This window comes from Perissodus microlepis, chromosome 1 (genome assembly GCF_051167445.1).
Source record: "Perissodus microlepis isolate ML-2025 ecotype Zambia chromosome 1, ASM5116744v1, whole genome shotgun sequence".
NCBI classification, from domain to species: domain Eukaryota; kingdom Metazoa; phylum Chordata; class Actinopteri; order Cichliformes; family Cichlidae; genus Perissodus; species Perissodus microlepis.
This window is the reverse complement of record NC_140461.1, coordinates 32,775,272-32,798,209: the sequence shown is the minus strand read 5'-3', so window position 1 is coordinate 32,798,209 and position 22,938 is coordinate 32,775,272. Positions and strand designations below refer to the sequence as shown.

The window sequence follows — 22,938 nt, the reverse complement described above, 5'->3', positions numbered from 1 at the left end:
GTCATTTTAGCAGTTATTTGGATTGTCAAAGAAAATCCAAATAAGAATCATATCTTTATTTCTTCCAGTTATATTTGATTTTTTCTTTTGTAATAACTTGCATAGGCTAGAATCTTTTATCCTTAAAGCTGTAACGTGATCGCGTTTCCCTTCGTGATCTCTGTTGTTATTGTGTTGGATGACCTTTTGGGGTCAGCAGCGCATGGACATGACAAGAATTATGAAGAAATCGATCGTAAACACTTTTAAATTCTCCTGTTTAAGTGTTTGTTTTTGAACCCCTTGACTGTGAAGAACTTTCCATGTTTGTGGGTAATTTGTCATTTTGACTCTGTGCCTCCATCGCATCCTTTAGGTGGTGCTTGATGTGGGCTGTGGCACTGGCATATTATCAATGTTTGCTGCACAAGCTGGGGCCAAAAAGGTTATAGCGGTGGATCAGTCCGAAATCATCTACCAGGCCATGGACATAGTCAGGTGAGACTCTTCCTGTGCACTCTGTTTCTGTTCAGCTCCACCAAAACACATGAGCTGTCAGCAGAATTTCCTTTGCGGTGCTCACAGCAATGAAAAATTACATTTTTTACAACTTAAGTGCAAATAGTCAGTCAGTACTAATCAGATTTGGTACAAGCCCCTGTCAGTCATGTGACCCTCACCTCATATCGGCCCCTGTGGAGCCAAGAGAGTACGCAGATCTTCTCCCCTTTGTGTGCAGCAGAAGATGGTGAGAGTGGAGGTTTGTGTGACCTCCAGCTACCTTTTATTTGTTTCAGCTGGTTGACTTCAATAGAGCTGCTGTCAGCTGCCTGGCCATAATGTACATAATTTACACCTGTGATCTGACTCGTTCACCCCTCTCCTCTGCAGTATCTCCAGTCTGAAGTCTAGAGTCACCCCCAACACTGCCCCGACACACAGAGATACACAGATGAACATGCAGATGAACCCCCTGTTGATTCCCTTTTAATAAAGTCCTCGGTCCAATTTCATGTGTCGCGTGTTTCCTGTATTTCTGCAGCTGATACTCCACAGTGGAGTCCATTTACCTCAACAAGAGCTTCTGCTCTCCTTCCGTCTACCTGCAGCCACTATCATACCCCTGCCTCCTAAATGGTTTTTTGAGTTGGGGGCCATTATGACAGCTATTATTTCCGTTATGTAAGACAGTGCCGTATAAGCAAAACAACAGGGTTTTCTAAGGGAAGAGGACGTTTTAATTTTACAGCCCACTGAATAGCTGTTGGAGTGTGTGTTGGCATGCAGGCTGCATTGCAGGTTTGCCAGCGGTGAGGATTCAGCTAAAGAAAGATGTTGTACATCCTCCAGCACTCTACCCTTTTTTTTTAAAAAAAAAAAAGCATACATCCACACATGTGCACACACACGTAAATACAGCAACGCATACAAAAATCCACCCATGGCTTCTTTGGGTTGTGATTTTATTTCTGTGTGCGTGCGTGTGTGTATATGCACATAGAGCTGGCCCCTGTGTGTGTCCGTCACTTCCTCCTGATGTTAATATCGGGATTGTAATTAAAGTGGCTCCTGTTGGTTGGGCAGGAGCATCCATCTCCTGTTTCCACTCCATCGCCAAAGTTTAAATGAAAAGCTCGATGTGACTTCCTCCCTTCACAGTCACGTCCTTAATAGATACTGTCTAAATACTTTTAAAAAATGGATGGAATTGATGGATTAGCTGATAAGACGTAATTTATTCTGACAATAAAGCATAAAAATGTGAGACGCTGTTTTTTCTGAGTGAGCAAAGTTAATGGTGGCATGAACTGAAGACATGGATGTTTTTTTTAGCAAGTGTTTGCCTGTGGTTTGCCCAGAAACGCAGTATTAACAAAAGTAAATCGGGGTGTTTTAGCCACGTTTGATCTGTGCTATTCTTTAAAAAAATTACTAGGTTCACCGTCATGTAAAGCCTCTCTTTTTCCTTTTCCTCACTTCCTCTTTCTCTCTAACACACACACACACACACGCACACACACACACACACCCACACACACATACACCTACAAAGCTGCGCAGACACGACTCTCTCCCCAGAGTCCTGACATTGTCCTCTAAATTACCCCAATAATGAGATTACAGTGTTTCCTTCTTGTGAAAGGGTGGTGGTGGGCGGGTGGGGTGTAGGGTGTAGGTGGGGGCCATTGCATTCTGGAAGAAGGTGATAGCAGCAGTAGAAGAGCAGCTGAGAGGGGAGAGACAGTTCAAGATAAGGATCGCTGCTACAGAAATGCACTCTGGGCCGCTGTGAGTAATTGTTCTGTCCTCTGTAACATTAGCTGTCATGATAATGGAATATTCACAGAGATTGATGCCCAAACTGGCTGGTCTGAAAGGAAGGATCATTTAAACAGCAGCACTGATCTCACAGTGCTTACCTGAACCTGACACATCGCCGGCCCACAGGCTGGAAATACACAGAACAGCGAATATGCCCATGCACAAACCACGACAAGTTTTGATGTTACTCAAAAAAAGGGGAAATAGTCGACCATAGTTTTATTAACTTTAGCTGGTGCTGTTTGTTTTGCATCTGTGATTATGTAAGGGGTCACTGGGGTCTAAGCAAGAATGGTAAAAGAGCGATAAATCTTCCAGATTTATAGCTAATATATGGAATGTGCCTCCACCTGGTCTAGAAGCTTGTATAATAGTAACAGTTATATATTTGTGGTGTCTTCAGCTGTCTGAACCTACAGGGGACTATAATCTACAGGGAGTGCAGAATTATTAGGCAAATGAGTATTTTGTCCACATCATCCTCTTCATGCATGTTGTCTTACTCCAAGCTGTATAGGCTCGAAAGCCTACTACCAATTAAGCATATTAGGTGATGTGCATCTCTGTAATGAGAAGGGGTGTGGTCTAATGACATCAACACCCTATATCAGGTGTGCATAATTATTAGGCAACTTCCTTTCCTTTGGCAAAATGGGTCAAAAGAAGGACTTGACAGGCTCAGAAAAGTCAAAAATAGTGAGATATCTTGCAGAGGGATGCAGCAGTCTCAAAATTGCAAAGCTTCTGAAGCGTGATCATCGAACAATCAAGCGTTTCATTCAAAATAGTCAACAGGGTCGCAAGAAGCGTGTGGAAAAACCAAGGCGCAAAATAACTGCCCATGAACTGAGAAAAGTCAAGCGTGCAGCTGCCAAGATGCCACTTGCCACCAGTTTGGCCATATTTCAGAGCTGCAACATCACTGGAGTGCCCAAAAGCACAAGGTGTGCAATACTCAGAGACATGGCCAAGGTAAGAAAGGCTGAAAGACGACCACCACTGAACAAGACACACAAGCTGAAACGTCAAGACTGGGCCAAGAAATATCTCAAGACTGGTTTTTCTAAGGTTTTATGGACTGATGAAATGAGAGTGAGTCTTGATGGGCCAGATGGATGGGCCCGTGGCTGGATTGGTAAAGGGCAGAGAGCTCCAGTCCGACTCAGACGCCAGCAAGGTGGAGGTGGAGTACTGGTTTGGGCTGGTATCATCAAAGATGAGCTTGTGGGGCCTTTTCGGGTTGAGGATGGAGTCAAGCTCAACTCCCAGTCCTACTGCCAGTTTCTGGAAGACACCTTCTTCAAGCAGTGGTACAGGAAGAAGTCTGCATCCTTCAAGAAAAACATGATTTTCATGCAGGACAATGCTCCATCACACGCGTCCAAGTACTCCACAGCGTGGCTGGCAAGAAAGGGTATAAAAGAAGAAAAACTAATGACATGGCCACCTTGTTCACCTGATCTGAACCCCATTGAGAACCTGTGGTCCATCATCAAATGTGAGATTTACAAGGAGGGAAAACAGTACACCTCTCTGAACAGTGTCTGGGAGGCTGTGGTTGCTGCTGCACGCAATGTTGATGGTGAACAGATCAAAACACTGACAGAATCCATGGATGGCAGGCTTTTGAGTGTCCTTGCAAAGAAAGGTGGCTATATTGGTCGCTGATTTGTTTTTGTTTTGTTTTTGAATGTCAGAAATGTATATTTGTGAATGTGGAGATGTTATATTGGTTTCACTGGTAAAAATAAATAATTGAAATGGGTATATATTTGTTTTTTGTTAAGTTGCCTAATAATTATGCACAGTAATAGTCACCTGCACACACAGATATCCCCCTAAAATAGCTAAAACTAAAAACAAACTAAAAACTACTTCTAAAAACATTCAGCTTTGATATTAATGAGTTTTTTGGGTTCATTGAGAACATGGTTGTTGTTCAATAATAAAATTATTCCTCAAAAATACAACTTGCCTAATAATTCTGCACTCCCTGTATGCCTTAGGGCACTTTTTATATCTGCACTTTGGTTTATTTGATCCAGACCAGACCAGGGAGAACAGATTGTTCCAGTGGTCAAACTTTACACGTTGCAGTTTTCACCAGACTAGCGTGCTTTAACCTGCCATTAACTGCTCTGCAGAGCTATCACGGTACAGGAAAATGGAGTTGTAGTGTGATGTTGCAGATCTTTGTAATGCGGTTTGTGGTCTCTATTTCAGAATGGTTACAAACCTAATCAAAGTTAACTTGAAGTGACAGTGGGAGTGCTGTGTAATATTAAAATGTGACTCCTCGGGGTTTAATACCATAAAATAAAATATTATAGACAGAATTATTCTTATTTTTTATTTAATTTAAAAATACTAGGAATAACCTTTGCCTTGGTTTTTAGATGCCATGTTGAAGAAGTGTTCACTGACAAACACGTAACAGTTGACTTATTTATTTATTTATTTATTACCAGTTATATTGGTGCAGCAGTAGGAAATATTCTGTCAGCATCAGCAGAAACTTAAAATTTAGATCCGAGGTTTTTCATGCTGTGCAAGGAATTTTTCTTCCCTCAAAATCCCTTTTCCCCTTAATTTCGTGAAGATTTAATCTTTAAGACCATTAATTTCGGGATGTTGGGTGTTGTTAGGGTTTCAGAATTCTGTGGAAAATGTTTAATTTGTTTAATGTAGGTTGATATAAAATTAATATTAGACATATGTCTGTGTTTTCTACAGGTCCAACCAGCTGGAGGATAAAATTACGCTGATCAAAGGTCGCATAGAAGATATCAAGCTCCCTGTAGAGAAGGTTGACATCATCATCTCAGAATGGATGGTCAGTACATATTTACACATACATAAATCCACAAGTGACAGTTTGTAACTAGCTGATCTTCATATTCAGTTTCCTTAGGTCTTGACAAAATGCACTAGTTAAATGGAGACTGCCTCTCTGTCTAAGCCCTTGCAGTATGTATTGGCATTTACTTAGCTACACTAGCAAACCAGACAACAATAGCAGGGAGCACTGTGCTGGGTCTATTTCACTTTGAGGGTGTTATCTACCTGGTTTTTGACCTACTCTTAAATCAATAATTGACAATAATCGTACCTTACATGAATAAGTACATGTAAGCTGTATAACTTGCTGCAGCATGTTGGATCAACTGAAGCCTTTTCAGGCAGTTTTTAGGATAATCGGATAATAATGGATTACAATAGACCAGAAATGTGTGAACTAGTTTTCAACATCACTCTGAGACAGGGCGATATTGCACAAATACAAGAAAGCAGTCATATTTATTTGTTAATTTAGAAATATCCTACATATATGAGCACTGAAAAGCATATCCTGCTAAAAAGTGACTCCAAGATTTCTTACAGCGTTACTGGAGGCCAATGTGATGCCATCCAGAGGAATTATCTCCTTAGACACCATGTTTCTAAGATTTCTGGGTCCATCATAGGTCATAAACTCATTTTCCGCCCGAGAAATGGAACTCTTTTAACAGATCTCTTATAAAAAAATATACTCATAATATGAGGTTAATTTTTGAGTGAGTGTTTACAGGCTAATAAGGATTCAGAATCCAAGGTGGCAGCAGGATGGATTTATGTTATAAATACGGCTCGGGAAGGCTAAAGTCGGCCATGAGCTTCTCTGAATATCTTACCTGGAGCTGGAGGAGCAGTCTTCCTTCGCTGTGATGGCCATTTATCAGACAGATTCTGCTCAGCGATACACGCGGGACAGCCAAAGTTGAATGCACTGCTGAAGTCATACCTAATTCATGAGCATCCCGTATCTGTCCCCCCTCCACTACCTCCTCCATCCAGTGTGAAACCCCAGGGTCACAAGCAGGGGTCGCCACGCAGAGCCTTCCTATCCTCTAAAGAGGGAAATTGAAATTCGGTGGCTGACATGCCAGTGGATCGTTGAAGGATAGGGGGCGTAACCTCTGATGACACTGGCTCACAGACTAATAATAAATCTAAGAATTCTCCAGTCACTTCTCATCAGGGCAGCGATGGCAGACATTTCTCAGTGGCTTGGACTTGAGAAGCTGCCCTCCGATCTGCCTGTATAAAAAGGAAAAATGACAGTTGTCAAAGGAAGTAGGCTCTGTGGCTAGGGTAAATGGTCTTATATCCAGGTCGTGCCTTAATGTCTGAGAGAGTGTGTGGAGATGTGGTGGATGCATTTTTCATTTGAATTCTTTTATTCACCCACAAAAAAAAGAAAAAATAATGAATCTGGCATTACGGTTGGAGGGTTTCACTGTAATACTGTACATGTAATATGCCTCAACAGTTAGTCAAGTGAGTTATATTGCACCAAGTTACAGGTTTTTATCATAGTTGCTATATTTTCATAGTTATTAATAATTTGAGAGAACACAGTGAATTAATAGTTCAGACCTTTCAAACTGAAGTAACTTGCTGATAGATTCAGATAGATGTCTGAATTGGTTTATAATGGAGCACTGTAACAAAAAATAATTTCCCCCAGGGATTAATAAAGTATTCTGATTCTGATTCTGATGTCTGTCTTCATATCAGAGATGTTTATTTGATTGATTAATGGAGTGACCGCTCTTGTGCTGTCTGTGTAAATGCACACAACTCTGACTGTGATGAGGCTCGTGGGAGGCTCCTGCTGCTGTGTGACACTGCAGATGTAATAACAGCCAGAAGCAACAAACTGACTTCAGCTGATATTTTATCAAATCACAGATTACAGTCATGTATTGTAGTCACATTGTAAACAGATGGCGTGTATTGTTAATCTGACATTGAATTCACCATTGAAAAGCCAGAGAGGGTTGTGTTTTGGGAACTGAGTGAGAAGGAGCTCAAGAACACAAAAAGGTTTCAAAGCTTTTTCAAAGCTTTTAGTGAGGTCATTTTGTGCAGCATGAGACTGAGACAGAACAATCACAACTTTAGTGAATCGAGCGACTCAAGAAGACAAGTTAAGATGTTGTCTGTTAATGAGTTCAGACTTGTGTTATGTTTAAAGTCAGTTGTAAATGTTACTACTTTTGATGTGATAAGACTAAAGTCTCAACTTCTGTGGAAATGTGACCAGGCCACTTATTCAGAAATGAAGCCCACATGTTGAAATACAGTTAGATTAATGGATAGAAGTGAATATGTAGGTTCTACAAGCGTCATCAGAATCTGTATGTGTTGGCCATTTTTTTGGTAATGCCCTGTTCTGGCAAGGTCTTAATGCCTACCACTGGTGTTGTCTGACCCAACTCAATACACACACATTAATGCAGAATAGGCTCTCGAGGTGTACTACAGAGAGTGCCCTAATTGGGTCAAAGCAAAGGCAGACATGCACAGGAGGGAATTTAGTAACTAAGAATAGATTAGCAACTAACAACTCTGTAGTGCAGAGAATCTGCAAGCTTTTTGTTCTTTCCTGTGGTGTGTTGTTTTTATTCAACAAAAGTTGAATAAAAAGATCAGAATTAAAAACAGAGTAGTAGCGTAGAGCAGCCACACCACAGTAAATTTCTGTGGCACGCTCTAATTGTAATTTGTAGACTAAATAGGCTTAAATAGGCTAAATGCAAGCTTTGTAGATCAAGAGAACGTATTGTGTTTGATGTGGCAAAGGAACCATGACTGGCTCTGTCATATTTGAATAACCTCAAAACATGTTTTTCCTAACCTGGATTTTGTGATGATGAATTCTACATTAAAAGAAAAGATTTGTCTATTTTTATCTATCTGAAGCATATTTAATGAAAGACTTTACTAAGCTAAAGTTAAAGTTTGAGTAATTATGGTTGAAGAGAGACAAAGTTATGTCCAGCTGTTAGAGTTTATCGAGCAGATAGTGGTTGCAGGGCTAATAGATGGAGATGGGTGATGAATGTGGAGTATCTGTAGTGGTGGTGGTGGTGAAGGGGGCAAATGAGTGCCTTGTCTACTGTGGCAGTGTTTGAGAGACTGCCTTCAGCAACACCACTGTCATTTCATAACTCAGAGCATTGATCGGTCGTGTTTGTCAGCACACCAAAAAACAAACAGTGCCGAGCAGATAAGAGACCAGTGAGCTGATGGGGGGGGGGAGAGCTGAGTTTCTCTAAGGCTAAGTGAAGATTGTCAGTCAGAGATCAATCAAAGATGGTGATTGATAGTGTTTAATGGCACAGACATGCAGACTTGTAAGGAGACAGGAGAGTTGGCTTTAACAAACTTTTCTTATATAATACTTGAATCTCGCTTAAAAAGTCTTAAAATTCGTATTTAAATCTTCATATTAGTGATAAACCACAACAAGGATAATTTTGTTCTATGATCTGCATTTGTCTGCCTGTATATGCGACAGTGTGAAAGTCATGAACTCTCTTCTTCTGGTTATAAACATGTTTCATACAAGAACCTACCGTGATGGCTCTTACAGTCGCTGGTATATATGGTCTGTTAGAAGTGGTATGTAAAGGTCTCCTCTTTATATTAATAAATGAGGAACACATTCAAAATAGACTTTACAGTCTCTGACCGGGAGTGATTACTCGTTATGTGCAGGATACAAACAATAAGTGCATCTGGTTTAGTTAGATTGTGTTTTTCTGTGATTGAGACTTAAAAGATGAGATGACCACATTTTGGGAAATCAGTTGATTGCTATTAACTCTATTGAATAAATTCTACCAACTTTTTCTGGTCTAAACAATAATCAGGTCTGAGTCGCTGTGTGTGGTGGGGGCAAAGTCAAATTAAAGGCAGTTCTTCCTCTTTAGCCTCATTATCAGAGCTGGCAGCCTCACCTGCCCAAGAAAAGGGTGGTAGTCATCAGTCATCCTGTCCTTTAGTCTGTCAGTCAGTCCCAGACACACACTTACACAAAAACACAACAGAAACACACACAGACACTCACAGAAGGACTGAGATGCAGCAAAATAGTCACACGCACAAACAAGCAGACACACACAACAGTGTAAGTGGCACAGGTGTGTCTGCGCTCTAATGAGGATTTATTGGCCGTGCTTACTTCCACAAGACCTTCAAATACTTCAGGTGTTTTTCAGCCAGCTGTAAAAACTAAAAGCTTCTGCTCCTTGTTATATAACAGGCCATTGGTGGTGTGGCGATGTCTACATGCTCATAGAAGTTACAAGATTTACAAGATTTCTAAGATTGTTTCAGATACACACACTGGTTTTGCTTATTTGTAGTTATTCCAACCTGAAATAATCTTAGAGTAATATTAATGTTTTTTTTCATTACATCTGACATTATAGATTATATTGTAGTATATTATATAATAATAACAATATATTATATTATAGATTGTTATATTAAAAAATACTGCTGACTTGATAAAGATTCTCTTCTCAGCAGCTGATAGCACCTTATAAAACTGAAGTTAAAAGTCTTGTATTATACATTAAAAACGCTAAACTTTAAAATATTTTGCAAACTTAATAAAACAGTTTTAGTTGGTTGTGTGAAACTCTTACCACCATCTAAAAACCTAATTGATTTCAGTCTCTAATACGGCCTCTAATAACCTTGTACCTGCACTGCAAATACACTATCTTCCATCTCTATCTCTCATTTGCATGTCTTTAAATGGAAATTATACTGCATTCGCCAAGTGTTAACACCCTAAAAATCTATTACAGGGATTTGTGTGTGTGATATGTTGATGATAATTCAGTGTCATCCAATCCTGGATGGTACAGAAGAGGCTCATTGATGTAGAGGTGCTGCCTTGAGTGTTCAGTGAAGCATGGACCTATTCCCCCACACATGCATTCATTCATGCACACCATCTCCTTTATTTTGCCTTGGCCCTCCTGGGACTGGAAGCGATGATGATCTGCAGTAATTGAGGAAAACGTGTTGTGAGTGCAGAAGGAGAGAGGAGGTACTGAGGAGCGGAGGAAAGTGTAAATTGCTGATGCAGATTTTGTACCAAAATTCCTCATGCTAGCAATAACAGAAAGCAACTCAATCTCCAAAGGGTTGATAGGCACAAAATGTGTAGCTATTAGATACAAAGTTTTCAATATGTCTTCACCAAGTACATACATGAAGACACAGTAATTATAAAAGTTTTCTTTGTAGAGTTTCTAAAGAATACTTATGCTTAAGAGATAATAACCCAGTGAAATATCTAAATATCTAATCTATTCTTGACAGATGTAAAACTGAAAAAAAAGGAAAAAAGAAATACATATTTTTATGTATATAGCAAATTTGTATTTGCTAAATATATATATATATATATATATATATATGTATGTATGTATGTATGTATGTATGTATGTATGTATGTGTGTGTGTGTGTGTCTATATGTATATATATAGATGCGTGTGCAGTATCCCACTCAGGGCGATTGTGTTTTATATGCTAATTTGGTTAATGGGTATAAGCTGCTCCAGCCCATTCTCATTAGGTTTTCATTAGTCTCTGTTATGGAAATGCAGTGACTATGGTGTCGAGTATCCAAACAGCCTGACTGTCTGAAAGGAAGTCAAGGGAGCCTTTTCCTCGCACTTAGCTTGCCTGTCTGTGGTACTGAGCCCTTCAGACAGGTGGATCAATATGTGGAAATGGTATAAAAAAAAGTTAGTAAGTCACTCTAGTGGTGAGATTTAATCTTGTTTTTCTTAACACAAGTCAATACATGTAAAGTGCAGTTCAAAAAATGAAGAGGGGACAGATAAAGTCTTTCTTGGTTTACTTTTCATGGAACTATTAAAAAAACAAAACAACTCAGGCTCATCCCTCTATTCTTATTCACTGGTATTGATTAACCAACTTGTCAGGGACAGTGTATACAGCTGGTAAAATAAGTGCTGAACATGATACCATTTTCTAAGTAAATATATTGCTAAAGTTGCCATTGACATGAACTTCTTACCAGATGTCAGTAACAACCCATCCAATCTGCAAATGCAAAGAAATCAAAACATAGATGTCCATAAATTAGGTTATATTTAAGTTGTGTGTAATGATGAAATATGAACCAGGGAAAATGTATTGAACATATGAAGAAAGGGGGTGCAAAAAGACATGGAAAGTCATAACACCAGCATAAATCTAACAGTAATTAGAAAGCAATCCTGCCACTTAGTGCAAATTAATATCAGCTGTTTCAGTCCCATCTGATGGCCTATAAAAAGGTGTCTCATTACCAAGATGTCACATAAGAAACACCTCACGAGGTCTCTCATGACCTTTACAACCTTATTGTTGCAAAACATACTAATGGCACTGGTTACAGAAGAATTTCAAAACTACTGAAGGTTCCAGTGGGCACTTTTGCCACTATAATCCGGAAGTGGAAAGAACATAATTTCACCATGAACCGTCCACGACCACGTGCTCCCGCAAGATTTTAGACAGAGGAGTAGAAAGAACAATCAGAACAGTTGTCCAAGAGCCAAGGATCACTTGCGGAGAGCTACAGAAACAAGACTGAAGACTGGATTGCTAAAGAAAAAACACATTGAAGCACATTTAAAGTTTACTGAAGAACATTTAGACAAACCTGTGAAATACTGGGAGACTATAGTCTGGTCAGATGAGACCAAAACTGGATGCTCTTTGGATGCTGTAATACACACCATGTTAGTTGGAGGTGGGAACATGATGATGAGGGGCTCTTTTTCAGCATACGGCATTGGCAAGCTTCATTTAATTGAAGAAAGAATAATTGGAAAAGTGTACAGAGACATTCTTGATAAAAAAAAAAAGAAATTGCTGCCATCTACCAGGATGATAAAGATGGGTGGACTTTTTAGCTAGACACTGATCCCAAACACACATCCCAGGAAACTCTCAGTTGGTTTCAAAGAAAGAAAAAGCTGCTAGAATGGCCCTGCCAATCACCAGACCTGAATCCAACTGAAGATCTATGGAAATAACTAAAGCTCAGAGTTCACAGAAGGGCCCCCAGAATAATAATAATAATAATAATAATAATAATAATAATAACTTTATTTATAAAGCGCTTTCAAACAAAGTGCTGTACAGCTATTTGAAACTAAAAACATAAATAAATAAAAGCGATACATAGCAATGCAAATAAAAAACACAATACAAGTTAAAAACAGTAAGAATTTAAAAACTAGAAGTTATAGAATTAAGACATGTAAGATAGGGTGAACAAATGTGTCTTCAACTTAGTTTTAAAAACCTCCACAGAGCATTCCTGCCTAATATCTTGAGGGAGGGTTTTTCCACAGAAACGGGGCACGAAAAGAAAAAGCACGCTCTCCAACTGTCTTTTTTCTGGCTCTAGGAACCTTTAGAAGGCCAGAGTCCTGAGATCGTAGAGCACGGGATGGAACATAAAGGTGTAAAAGGTCGGAGAGGTATGAAGGTGCCAATCCATTTAAAGCCTTGTAGGTGAGCAGCAGGACCTTAAAATCTGCTGGAACCTGACAAGATAGCCAATGAAGAGATCTCAGTACAGGGGTAATGTGCTCAAATTTCCCAGTTCTTGTTAAAATGCGAGCAGCTGCATTTTGCACCATCTGTAGACCTCTAAAACCTTTCTTTGGTAGCCCAGAAAGAAGAGCATTACAATAATCAATACGTGAAGACACAAATGCATGGACAAGAACCTCTGCATTGTCGCTTGACAAAACTTCCTGTTCCTCAAATGATAAAAGGCATTCTTTGTTATCTCTTTTACATGAGACTCGAAGGAGAGCACCATGTCGAACCACACGCCCAAGTTTTTTTTTACCTTGTCCCTGCAATTTATGACATTGTCATCAAATTTCAAGATGAAATTTTGGGACAAGTGCTGAAATTTTTGTGGTCCAATGACCATCAACTCTGTCTTATCAGTATTTAGGAGCAAGAAATTATCCGATAACCAGCCCCTAATTGCACATAGACAATAGGGGTGCAACGATACACAAAATTCACGGTTCGGTTCGGTTCGATACTTTGGTGTCATGGTTCGATATTTTTTCGATACAAAAAAAATGTTCATGCCTTTTTAATTTGTCATTTATTAAAATTATAAATATATATTTTAACTCAAAAGTACAGTTTTTAAATTTAACCCTAACCATTGTGCGTGTTTTTTATTTTGACAGCGAATGCGCACCTGCGGACCACTTATGTGCACCCCTGGTTATATAGCTCATCATATCGCAGCCACAGAAATTATTTTGTCAATGAAACCATAAAGCTGCACTTTCTTTTTGCCTTATAGTCTGATTTGTCATAACTTTTCCGTTTTGTGGTAAGCTTTTCTTTGGCTGTCACTTCTTCACCCTGACCTGTCTTATTTGGCTCAGCAGAACTAAAACATATATCCTGCTGCTTTTACACACGCACTCACATAACGCTCAGCGATTCTCTGCGCGATCAACCTCTCACATGTTTAAGCTTGCTGTGGGAGATTTCACTTGTCATGTTTGCGTAGTAAGCTAACGATTGATAAAACGATGTCAGAGGAATTGGTGCGCAAATTATCATCACTCACCAATCAGTGCTGTCGCTCTCTATACACAGTTCGCGCGATTGCAAAGTGAAAGCAAAAAACAAGCGCAAATTCAAACGCGATTTCAATATGTCACATATTGACAGTGGCTCACCGATGCCAATGACATAATTACCCAGCTACATTTCCGACTGGAAAAATCGCTAGCCCCAGGACGTCGGGCTAGCGATATTGCGAGCCCTGTATCTGATTGAGGAATCACTCATCTTTGGAAAAGAGAGTTTATTACAGAGAAATGGCTCTTTCCAAAATAAAAGCTATACTATACGCTTCTTCTGGGCTATATTCTCAGCAGCATATTAAACATATCAGGTCCCCATAAGGAGAATCATGTGCTAACGGCTGTCTAAATGACTCAGGTAAAGTTTGTAGCATGCATGCTTGTTGTTTTTGTCTGCTTCCACTTGTCTTTGCACTAAGATGATGTAAATGTGCAGTCATATTCGCTGTGTTCCCACTAGTGCTTTCAGGTTAATCTCGTTGAAATGACCTTAACGCCACAACACGGCAAATCTCCGTTAACGAGCTACCCCTGATCGCCCCGTGCGTGGGGCTAGACGGCCAACACGTTAACGAGCTAACTGCGCTAACACACTAGTTCCCACCCATGTAATTAAGCATTGCGTGGCACATCCAACATACTGTTTTACTTTAGTCCATGACGCGCTTACCTCCAGGGTCATACGTCACATGAAAACCAAAATAATTCCAAACGCCAGATCTGAATGAGGGTGGGGGAGTAACTTCTGTCTCGCTAGCTTGCCCTGCGCTGCTGTCTGTGTTGAGCGCTCAGTGGATCTGCGCTCGACAGTGCAGCCTAGGCGGAGTAGTCGAACGCAGATTCACTGAGCGCTCAACACAGACAGCATCGTCAGAAGGAAAGTTGATGAAATAAATTACAAATTTTGTATTGTTCGATACATATGCGTACCGAACCGAAAGCACTGTATCGAACGGTTCAATATCGATACGAATATCGTTGCACCCCTAATAGACAAGGTTCTAGTTTAGAGACTTCAGCACAATTTCCAATGGTTAGAGGAACATAAAGCTGCAGGTCATCAGTGTAACAATGAAAGGTTACATTAAAAGAACGTAAAAGAAGACCAAGGGGCAGCAGATACATAGAAAACAGCAATAAACAGCAAAAGAGCAAAACGGGACAGGCAAAAAACACAACAATAGAAAACAGAACCTTCAGGATTTGAAGACTGTGGAAGAAATCGCACCTGAGCAATGCATGCAACTACTTTCTCCAGGTGTTTTAAATCTGTCATTGCCAACAAAGGCTTTTGTAGCACTTTTAAAAATATATTTACTTAGAAAATTGGAGATGTGTTCAATACTCATTTTATGTGCTGTAAATAAAGATAATAGAACTTTGGCTGTAAAAGAAAACTTGTTTTGAGATCATGTCAGTTTCATTTGTTTTTAGTACAGAGATGGTCTCCAGCCTGGTTTGTAAACCGTGAGGTAACTGAAAGAAAATGGGAAGCAGCTGAATAGGAAAGAACATGCATAGATTCCAGTCATGATACATATTAACATGCGTGTTTAGTATAAAAGTATGAAATGCAGTTGCCTAAATTTTTTAACCACAGTCACACAGACCTAATGCAGACTTAATGCAGCATTAATTTGTGTGTGTTTGTGTGTGTAAAATAATGGATGTAGCTTCCAGGTACAAAGAAAAAACAAAACTAACCAAATGTGAAGTGCCTAAAGCCTGTATTCAATCTGAAGGCCACCAGATGGCATCAGCTGTGGTTACAAAAAGATTTTGGGTACTATAGAAGTCTACGAGAAAACAGCTTTCTGACTTTACCACTGTAAACACTTTTCTGCTACGTTTATGGTCTCAGTCACTCGCTTTTGGTTATTGAATAAAAAATTAAGTCTATTTTGTAAGTCTTGGTCATCGGTCACCTCAAGACGCTTTATATTGTAAGGCAAAGACCCTACAATATTACAGAGACTCCCCCCCCCCAACAATTAGGCGGCCTCCTATGAGCAAGCACTTGGTGACAGTGGGAAGGAAAAACTCCCTTTTAATAGGAAGAAACCTCCAACAGAACCAGGCTCAGGGAGCAGCAGCCACCTGCTGCAACCAGTTGGAGGTAAGGTGAGGGGAGTCATGTCATTACAAATTATACAGACAATATGTTACACCTACACCTAGAGTGAAGCATTTCCAGAAAGAAGTAAAATGCCGTCATTTGTACTTGGTGTGGATACATTGCTCTGTCATCACAAACAGAGTGAATCGTGTTGCTCTTGGAGCTATTAAATCCTGACCAACTGTTACCACTGTAATCTAGGAAAGAGAGAATGTTTCAGAGTTGGTTGACTCTATACAGTGTTTGTTAGAGCTGTGAAAACAAGAGAAACAGCATTTACTGCAAGATTACTAGCTATTGCATTAGCTTTTTGAGCAAGCTGCAGCCTATTAAAAGTCACTTAACTGAGGCATTATCCTTACTTAGTGGACCAGGGACATGTAGTTACTTCTCTGGGAAGGTAAACGCTAAGTTAGTGTGCAGATTACAGTGAATAATCTTCACTGACTGGCTTTTAACTTGTTATAGGCCCATCATATGCTGCATAATACAATTTTATTGTCTTACTAATAGCCCGGGATAACTTTTAACACATGTTCACCGATGGCTTCTTGTTGCTTAAAGTTTTCTTGTCAGGCAAACCTAAATACTGAAGCCTTATTGTCCTGTGTGAACTGAAATAGACCAGTGTCTCCATGTATTTTTTATTATTTGGTCATTAACATTGCAGATGTATAAGTTAGGGAGGTGTGGTAGTTGATGTTGGAAGGACATGCAAAGCGGCCGGCGGTGTGGCAGTGGTGTTGGTGTGGGGGTCAGTAATTTTGGAGCATTGTTGATGATAAAAACAAGGTGTGACTGCTTTCAGGCATCTCTCTCTTATGTCCTCCTTCCTTCAAGTGAACCAGTGTCCCGTGAAATTGGGCTCTAAATTACAAGACTAGTGTGCTCTGTGCAAGGGGTTTAAAAATGACTCGCTCTGCAGCTAAGGACATTGACTGGACCACAACAGTCAGCAAACAGGCGATCCGCAGGCCTGACTTTGGTTTGAGACTGGTGTAGTGTTGATAAAGGGAAACAATCTCTCTGTTTATCTCCTTGTGGAGGATGTGACGGTTATATCTGTTTCATCGCTGTCATCATTATCAGCGTCGGCCCATGACAGAGATGGTGACGATTTTGGAGTTCCAGTTATAAATCAGAGCTGTTTCCCTGTTTGTCTTTTCCCCCCTCTCCTCCCTCCAGCGAGAGATTGTCTTTATTTGAATAATAAGGCTCTTATCTCAGTGAGTTGCTATTGTGCTGGCCACTGCATTTCCTCAGTATCACTCTGTCTTCTTCCCCTCTGTTTTGTCCTTAATCATACATGCCTACCAACCCACACACACACACACACACACCGCTCATTCACTTTTTATCTTCTGTCCTGGACCTCACCTCTCCTTGTCCCTCTTTCTCTCCACTGAAGGTAATATAGAGATACTGGATTCTTAAACGTAAATCAGTCTGTTTTTTCCAGAAGTTTTTCCATCATATTGAGTTCACACTACAGATTTAATCAGCTGTCTCACTTGTAGAGGACTCTTCACTATAGTGCTAGCAAGCCATTTCTGAAATATTAAACTGCCCATCAGTTAAATCACAGCACAATTGAACTTGGTAAAAGACAAACTCAGGCATGTAAGCCTTAAAATGTTCAGCTTAAAATACAGATCTGAAAGCAGTCATGGACGTCTTCATTCCTGAGAAAGTCAGTCAATGTTTTGACAGCTTTGAAAAGACTGTCGTGGATCATCAGTTACAGGATGTGCATGTACTGATTTGTCTCTGCCTCAGCATCCCAGATGGAGATGTAACCTCCCCACATGTTTGAACCCGCCCAAATCATATGCTGAAAAATAACATACCGAAGTGGCCAGGCTTTTCTGATTGGTTGATCCTTTGGTTGGACTGGCAGTAGGTGGAAAAGGCCATTTGTCAGCAGTATCTGCCACTCAGGTCGAAGCCAACAAGATGTGGACAAAAATCTATTTCAGCATTAATGGAATAATACCACGGTTAATGTGCCACCTACTGGAGCAGAACACAAGGTCAAGCCGAGGTCAAATCCATGGATGCTGGGTTGCAGATATCCCTTGATTCACAGTCATGGCCATGTCAGATTAAAAAAAAATAACCCTGCCTTGAACTCTTTGAGAAACATGTTCTAACCTCTTTTTTTGTTTATTAACCCCTAACTCTAACTTTAAGATGTTGGGATAGTGATGTGTATTTCCTCTCCTCCTAGGGTTACTTCTTGCTGTTTGAATCCATGTTGGACTCTGTCCTGTATGCCAGAGACCTCTACTTGGCTGACGGGGGCTCGGGTACGTCACATCTTCTGTTGTGTTAAGTCATCATTACAAGATCAAGACAGCAGAAAGGATGGTTACATCACAGCCAGTTGTTAGGCTAATGATAGGATTACATTGAGAAATGTTCTTCAGAGAAATGGGAGTGCATGCGAATGTGTTAATCACTCAAAACTGAGTGTGTGTGTGTGTGTGTAACTTTGTAATTCCTGTTTCAGACTGAGACCAAAGGGATGCAATTGAATTCACAGGCCAGTTTAATTTTACTGTGGACGTATCAGTGTCAGCCAGTTAATGGAAGACATCAGTGGCTATTATATTAACAGGGATTGTTTGGATTGGTTTCCTTCTATTTTTTTTTACTTATGTCAGATGCAGAGTTTGGCCTCCAAACTTTCTATTTTTGCCTCAGTAGCAACTTGGTTAGGTGTTTTTAGGATATTTGGGTCAAAATGATTGGACCTTATAATGGAAACTACAGTTTGACACACATGGAAAGACCTCTCTCTCAGGTCACCCCATCCCTGCCAAAGTCCCAATTTAATGACATGTGCCAAATGTGAGGGAGCTAAAGAACGGTTCCACCACAGTGCCTTTAGTGGCTCTTGGGGAAATGAGAGCAAGGTCTCACATGCACACACATGTACACACACAGAGGGACAGCCAGAATGCGTATAGAGACAGATCTTTTAGTGAGAGAAATCAGACAAGTGAACGTTTGAAGTACGTGAAGCAAAGCTTAAAGGTCAAGATAACGTATGGTTCATCATGAGCCTTTCAACTCTTATGGTCATAGCACAAGCTGCTCTCATTGCCTCTACTGAACCATCGCTCCACCAGAACTGCAGAATGTCAAATGAAAACACTCAAAAACAAGAAAAACATCTGACAGCAACATGGACTTAAAGCAGTGGAGCACTTGAGTGTCTGTCTGTAATGTCATCAACAGGATATAAAATCCAAAGTTAACCTGAGGTACCCTCATTTAGATTACTTGCATGTAACAGCAGCGTGATTAAGTGACTTTTATTTTCCCATAAATGCACTTCTCATAGTTCATTATCTCCTACACTTACCTACAGACAGCTTAATCAAGTTATTGCATGTTACTTTTGACAAAGTAATTCCAGCAGCATGTTCCTCCCTGCTCCCATTGAGGCTTCACTATTCCTAAAGGAGTTTTTAGGAGTTCATTGCTTAGATATAATAATAATGAATAATAAAACACGCTAGGAGGGACAAATGATGGTAATTATTTTTGTGTTACAAAAGTAATTCATGCTTTTTCATTTTTGGCTCTCTCAGATATGTTTGATTTGATAAACTACAGTCTGGTCAGCCTGGACAAGATTGTGAGCTAATGATTTACTCGGCTTTCTGCCTTTATGAAGCCGGGTTAACGGTTCTTTCCCCGAAAACTGTAAATGAAATCAGCAGAAGATTGCTAATAAATGGCTAATTTGGTATGCAGGGTGCCAGACACTAAAAAGAAGTTAGTTACCTGTGACAGTAATATGAGTGGAGCCTTCCCTCTGTGGTAAACATCCCCAAGGCAGTATTTGTGCAAATAAACACAGCAAATATTCTGTATAAGTACAGCTAGACAGCACCTTAAGTTGTTCAAATTTACCAGTGTTTGGCAATAGTAAAGTTGTTGTGTCACCTTAAATTGATCAACTTTGTTTTAAGATTTTCAGTGTGTGTGCACGTCTTAGCTGAGTTATTAGTCCAGCCCTGCAGCACTGCTGCTGTATGTGTGTTTAAGCTACATTAGAAGAGAGTTACAGCAGCTCTCTCATTCTCCCCACTACATTAACCTCCCCTTCATCCTTAAATGTGTCCCTGCTTGCCTGGCGCAGCACAGCGTCCAGGGAAAAGGGATCTGTTTTGTCCCATGCTCCCTCCCACACCGTCTTTCCCTCATTCACAGCCGACCAATGGGGGAGATGGTGAGAGAAGGAGAGAGAGGTGGGTGGGGGGGGTAGGCATGGAGGGGGCATGAGAAATGGGCTGCGAGCAGTGAGTCGAGAAGGACGCAGATGTCAAAGCCATGAATCTGGGGACGCCCCCCCCCCCGGCACGTTTCTTTTTCAGCTATTCCACAATACCCCCTCCTTTGCCCATTCATCTCTCAGTCTTCATTTCTTTTTCAGTCTTTCTCTCAGACCATCAGTCCAGATTCTGCCCAATCAGCACCTCTCCCCTCACCTGGCCCTAACTCGGTTCAGTAATCAGAGTAAAATGAAGTGACAAGTCCAATGTTTACGTGCCTATGTGTTGGTGAAAATGTGTGTGCACAGTCATTAGGTATAGTGACACTCACAGGGTCACAGGCAGGCTTCAGCTAATAATGAGAAGCCATGAGATACCCATCACTGAGCTGTCACTATCCATTCACGCATTTTATAGCCTGGTGGGTCGAAGGTCATGTGAGACTGAACACAAACACGTATGCCAGCAACAATGATTCAAATGTGATCATTTTAAATCTATAAATATCTTCTGTGCAAAAGTTTATGATATGCTTCACAGGAAAAACAAGGCCAGGTTTGTCACATTACACGTATATTACAATTAAACAATCCATTGCTTATAATATTTTATTCTTTACCCTTTTCTTTATTACATAAAGTACTTGATAAATTGATTTTGTTTCATGTTGTTTTTATGTTAAAAAAATCTCAAAATATTGTCCTTTTCCCATCATTTCCAAGTGCTGCTTCATTCTAGGGTTTTGCATATCAGGACATAATAAAAAAAATATTGTCATTACAGGTTCTAAAATGAGATACATCCTGAGATGAACAGCAGCACAGGATATTGCATGATTGTTGCGGTTACCCTGTTTCATCCATGTTCAGCTGTCCGACAGATGGCTTCACATTTAACACTAGTACTGGTATACAGTGGAGTTCATGGTCTAGTCACTGATTGCAAAATGCGTAGCTCCTGTGGCTGCAAACAAGCCCAAACCATCACCCCTCCACCACCATGCTTGACAGTGGTATGAGGTGTTTGTGTTGATATGCTGTGTTTGGTTTTCCCCAAATGTGGCGCTGTGCATTTTGGCCAAACATCGTCACTTCGATCTCGTCTGTTCAAAGGACTTTGTTCTTGAAATCTTGTGGTTTGTTCAGATGCAAACCTAAGCTGTGCTACCATGTAGTTTTCAGAGAGAAGAGAAGTTTCTCTAAGATTTGCTCAGTTTGACCTTGGGGAGAATTTGGTGGGATGTCCACTCATGGCAAGAAAGGAACACATCTTGAATGTTTTTCAGTTGTGAATAATCTTTCTCACTATAAAACGATGGACTTGAAATTGTTTGTAAATGGCCTTATAGCCCCATTTGCTTCTCTAAGATCATTGCACTACATTTTTCCTCCTTGGCATTGTGTTGAATACTTCAGACGCACAAACCGAAAAACACCAAAAGTTTGCTTTCAAACAGCTGCTCACACTTGCCTATGATCAGTTAATCAAGTGCATTTGATCAGCGGCACCTCTCCATGTAGAAATGATTCCTATAGAAATTGTGAAATAAAGAATACGTGATGTCATTCATGTTTTGCAGTCCATCTGAAGTCGTATTTATCTGATTTTAAGACCTGTTAAGAACCAGATTATTTTTTATCATGTCGTGATATATAAAACCTTAGAACTCAAAGAGTTTCTTTTTCCTGTGATTGCTCGTCATACAAATTTTTTCTAATCACTTTGTATTTGTTGCAGAGGAGAAATAAGCTACATGAAGATAATGTTAGTGTGACGTTTGTGTCCTTGGACATGCGTTTGTGTGTCTGTGCGTGTGTGTCCCCTTGGCAAAGTCTAGTGCTGGACACGCCTACTGTAGCAGGGATTACCTCAAAGGTGACTTTGAGTACTTTGGCAGGCATTAATATGTCTGTCTGTGGAACAGCTATTCTGTACCAAAAACTCTTTACGGGTATATAGTTGACATCAAAACAAACCCCAGAATATGACGATGGTTGTGATGTAAGAATGTATGTCCGTCATGGCTTGAGTCACAAGGTGGTCTCTAGTTAGGTACTAAACATTGTTTATTTTTTGGTTGTTTGTTATAGATGTCTTTAGCACAGGGGCTGATACTTGCATTACTAGTAGCAGGAGTAGTTTTATGTCCTCATGAGTGTTTTAAACTCTAGTTTAGGCCCTAGGCCTCAGTGTTGACTAATGTTGCTTCACAGTAGGAACAGCAATGGCTTCAAGCATCTCAGCTCTAACTTAATCACCAAGCATATTAGTCATCCAAAGAAATTTATTCAGATGTGAAAATACAATGACAAGACATTAACTCATGTTTAATGCTCATTTTGTGATGCAGATAGTTCATTTGATAGACAGTGTTATATAATTATAATACATCTTATAAGAGTTTTTTTCCAGGATATTGTAAAAAAATTGGAAAATTATTTTTAAAAAAACGTAATTATTTTGTGTCAGTTAAAGTTTTGGAGTCATACCACAATCTTAAATTGCCTCAAAAGGCTACCATTTCATATGTTTCTGTAACAATCCTCAATCTGCTTTTCCACAAGTAATGAATCAGTCGTAGTCTGGGATCACACCAATTTTAGTTTTTTCTCCCTCATTCTTTATCACACAGCATAGTTATCAGTGTTGCTGCTGAATGAGACAGAGAGAGAGAGCGAGAGAGAGTGCAGGCAGAGTAACACTATTATTGATGCTGTGGAACTTTCATTAGCACCTAAAGTAATGAAA

General features: G+C 40.0%; 1 protein-coding gene across 1 annotated transcript in view; it reads left to right on the top strand.

Moving 5' to 3' along the window:
- The window catches only part of prmt3 (protein arginine methyltransferase 3), a 57,004-nt gene that overhangs the window by 7,570 nt on the left and 26,496 nt on the right, over positions 1 to 22,938 (top strand). Inside the window, exons 9-11 of the mRNA XM_084952636.1 lie at positions 356 to 477; positions 5,035 to 5,134; positions 18,135 to 18,213. Coding sequence (XP_084808762.1) covers positions 356 to 477; positions 5,035 to 5,134; positions 18,135 to 18,213 — 301 coding nt within the window. The remainder of the gene's footprint in view (positions 1 to 355; positions 478 to 5,034; positions 5,135 to 18,134; positions 18,214 to 22,938) is intronic.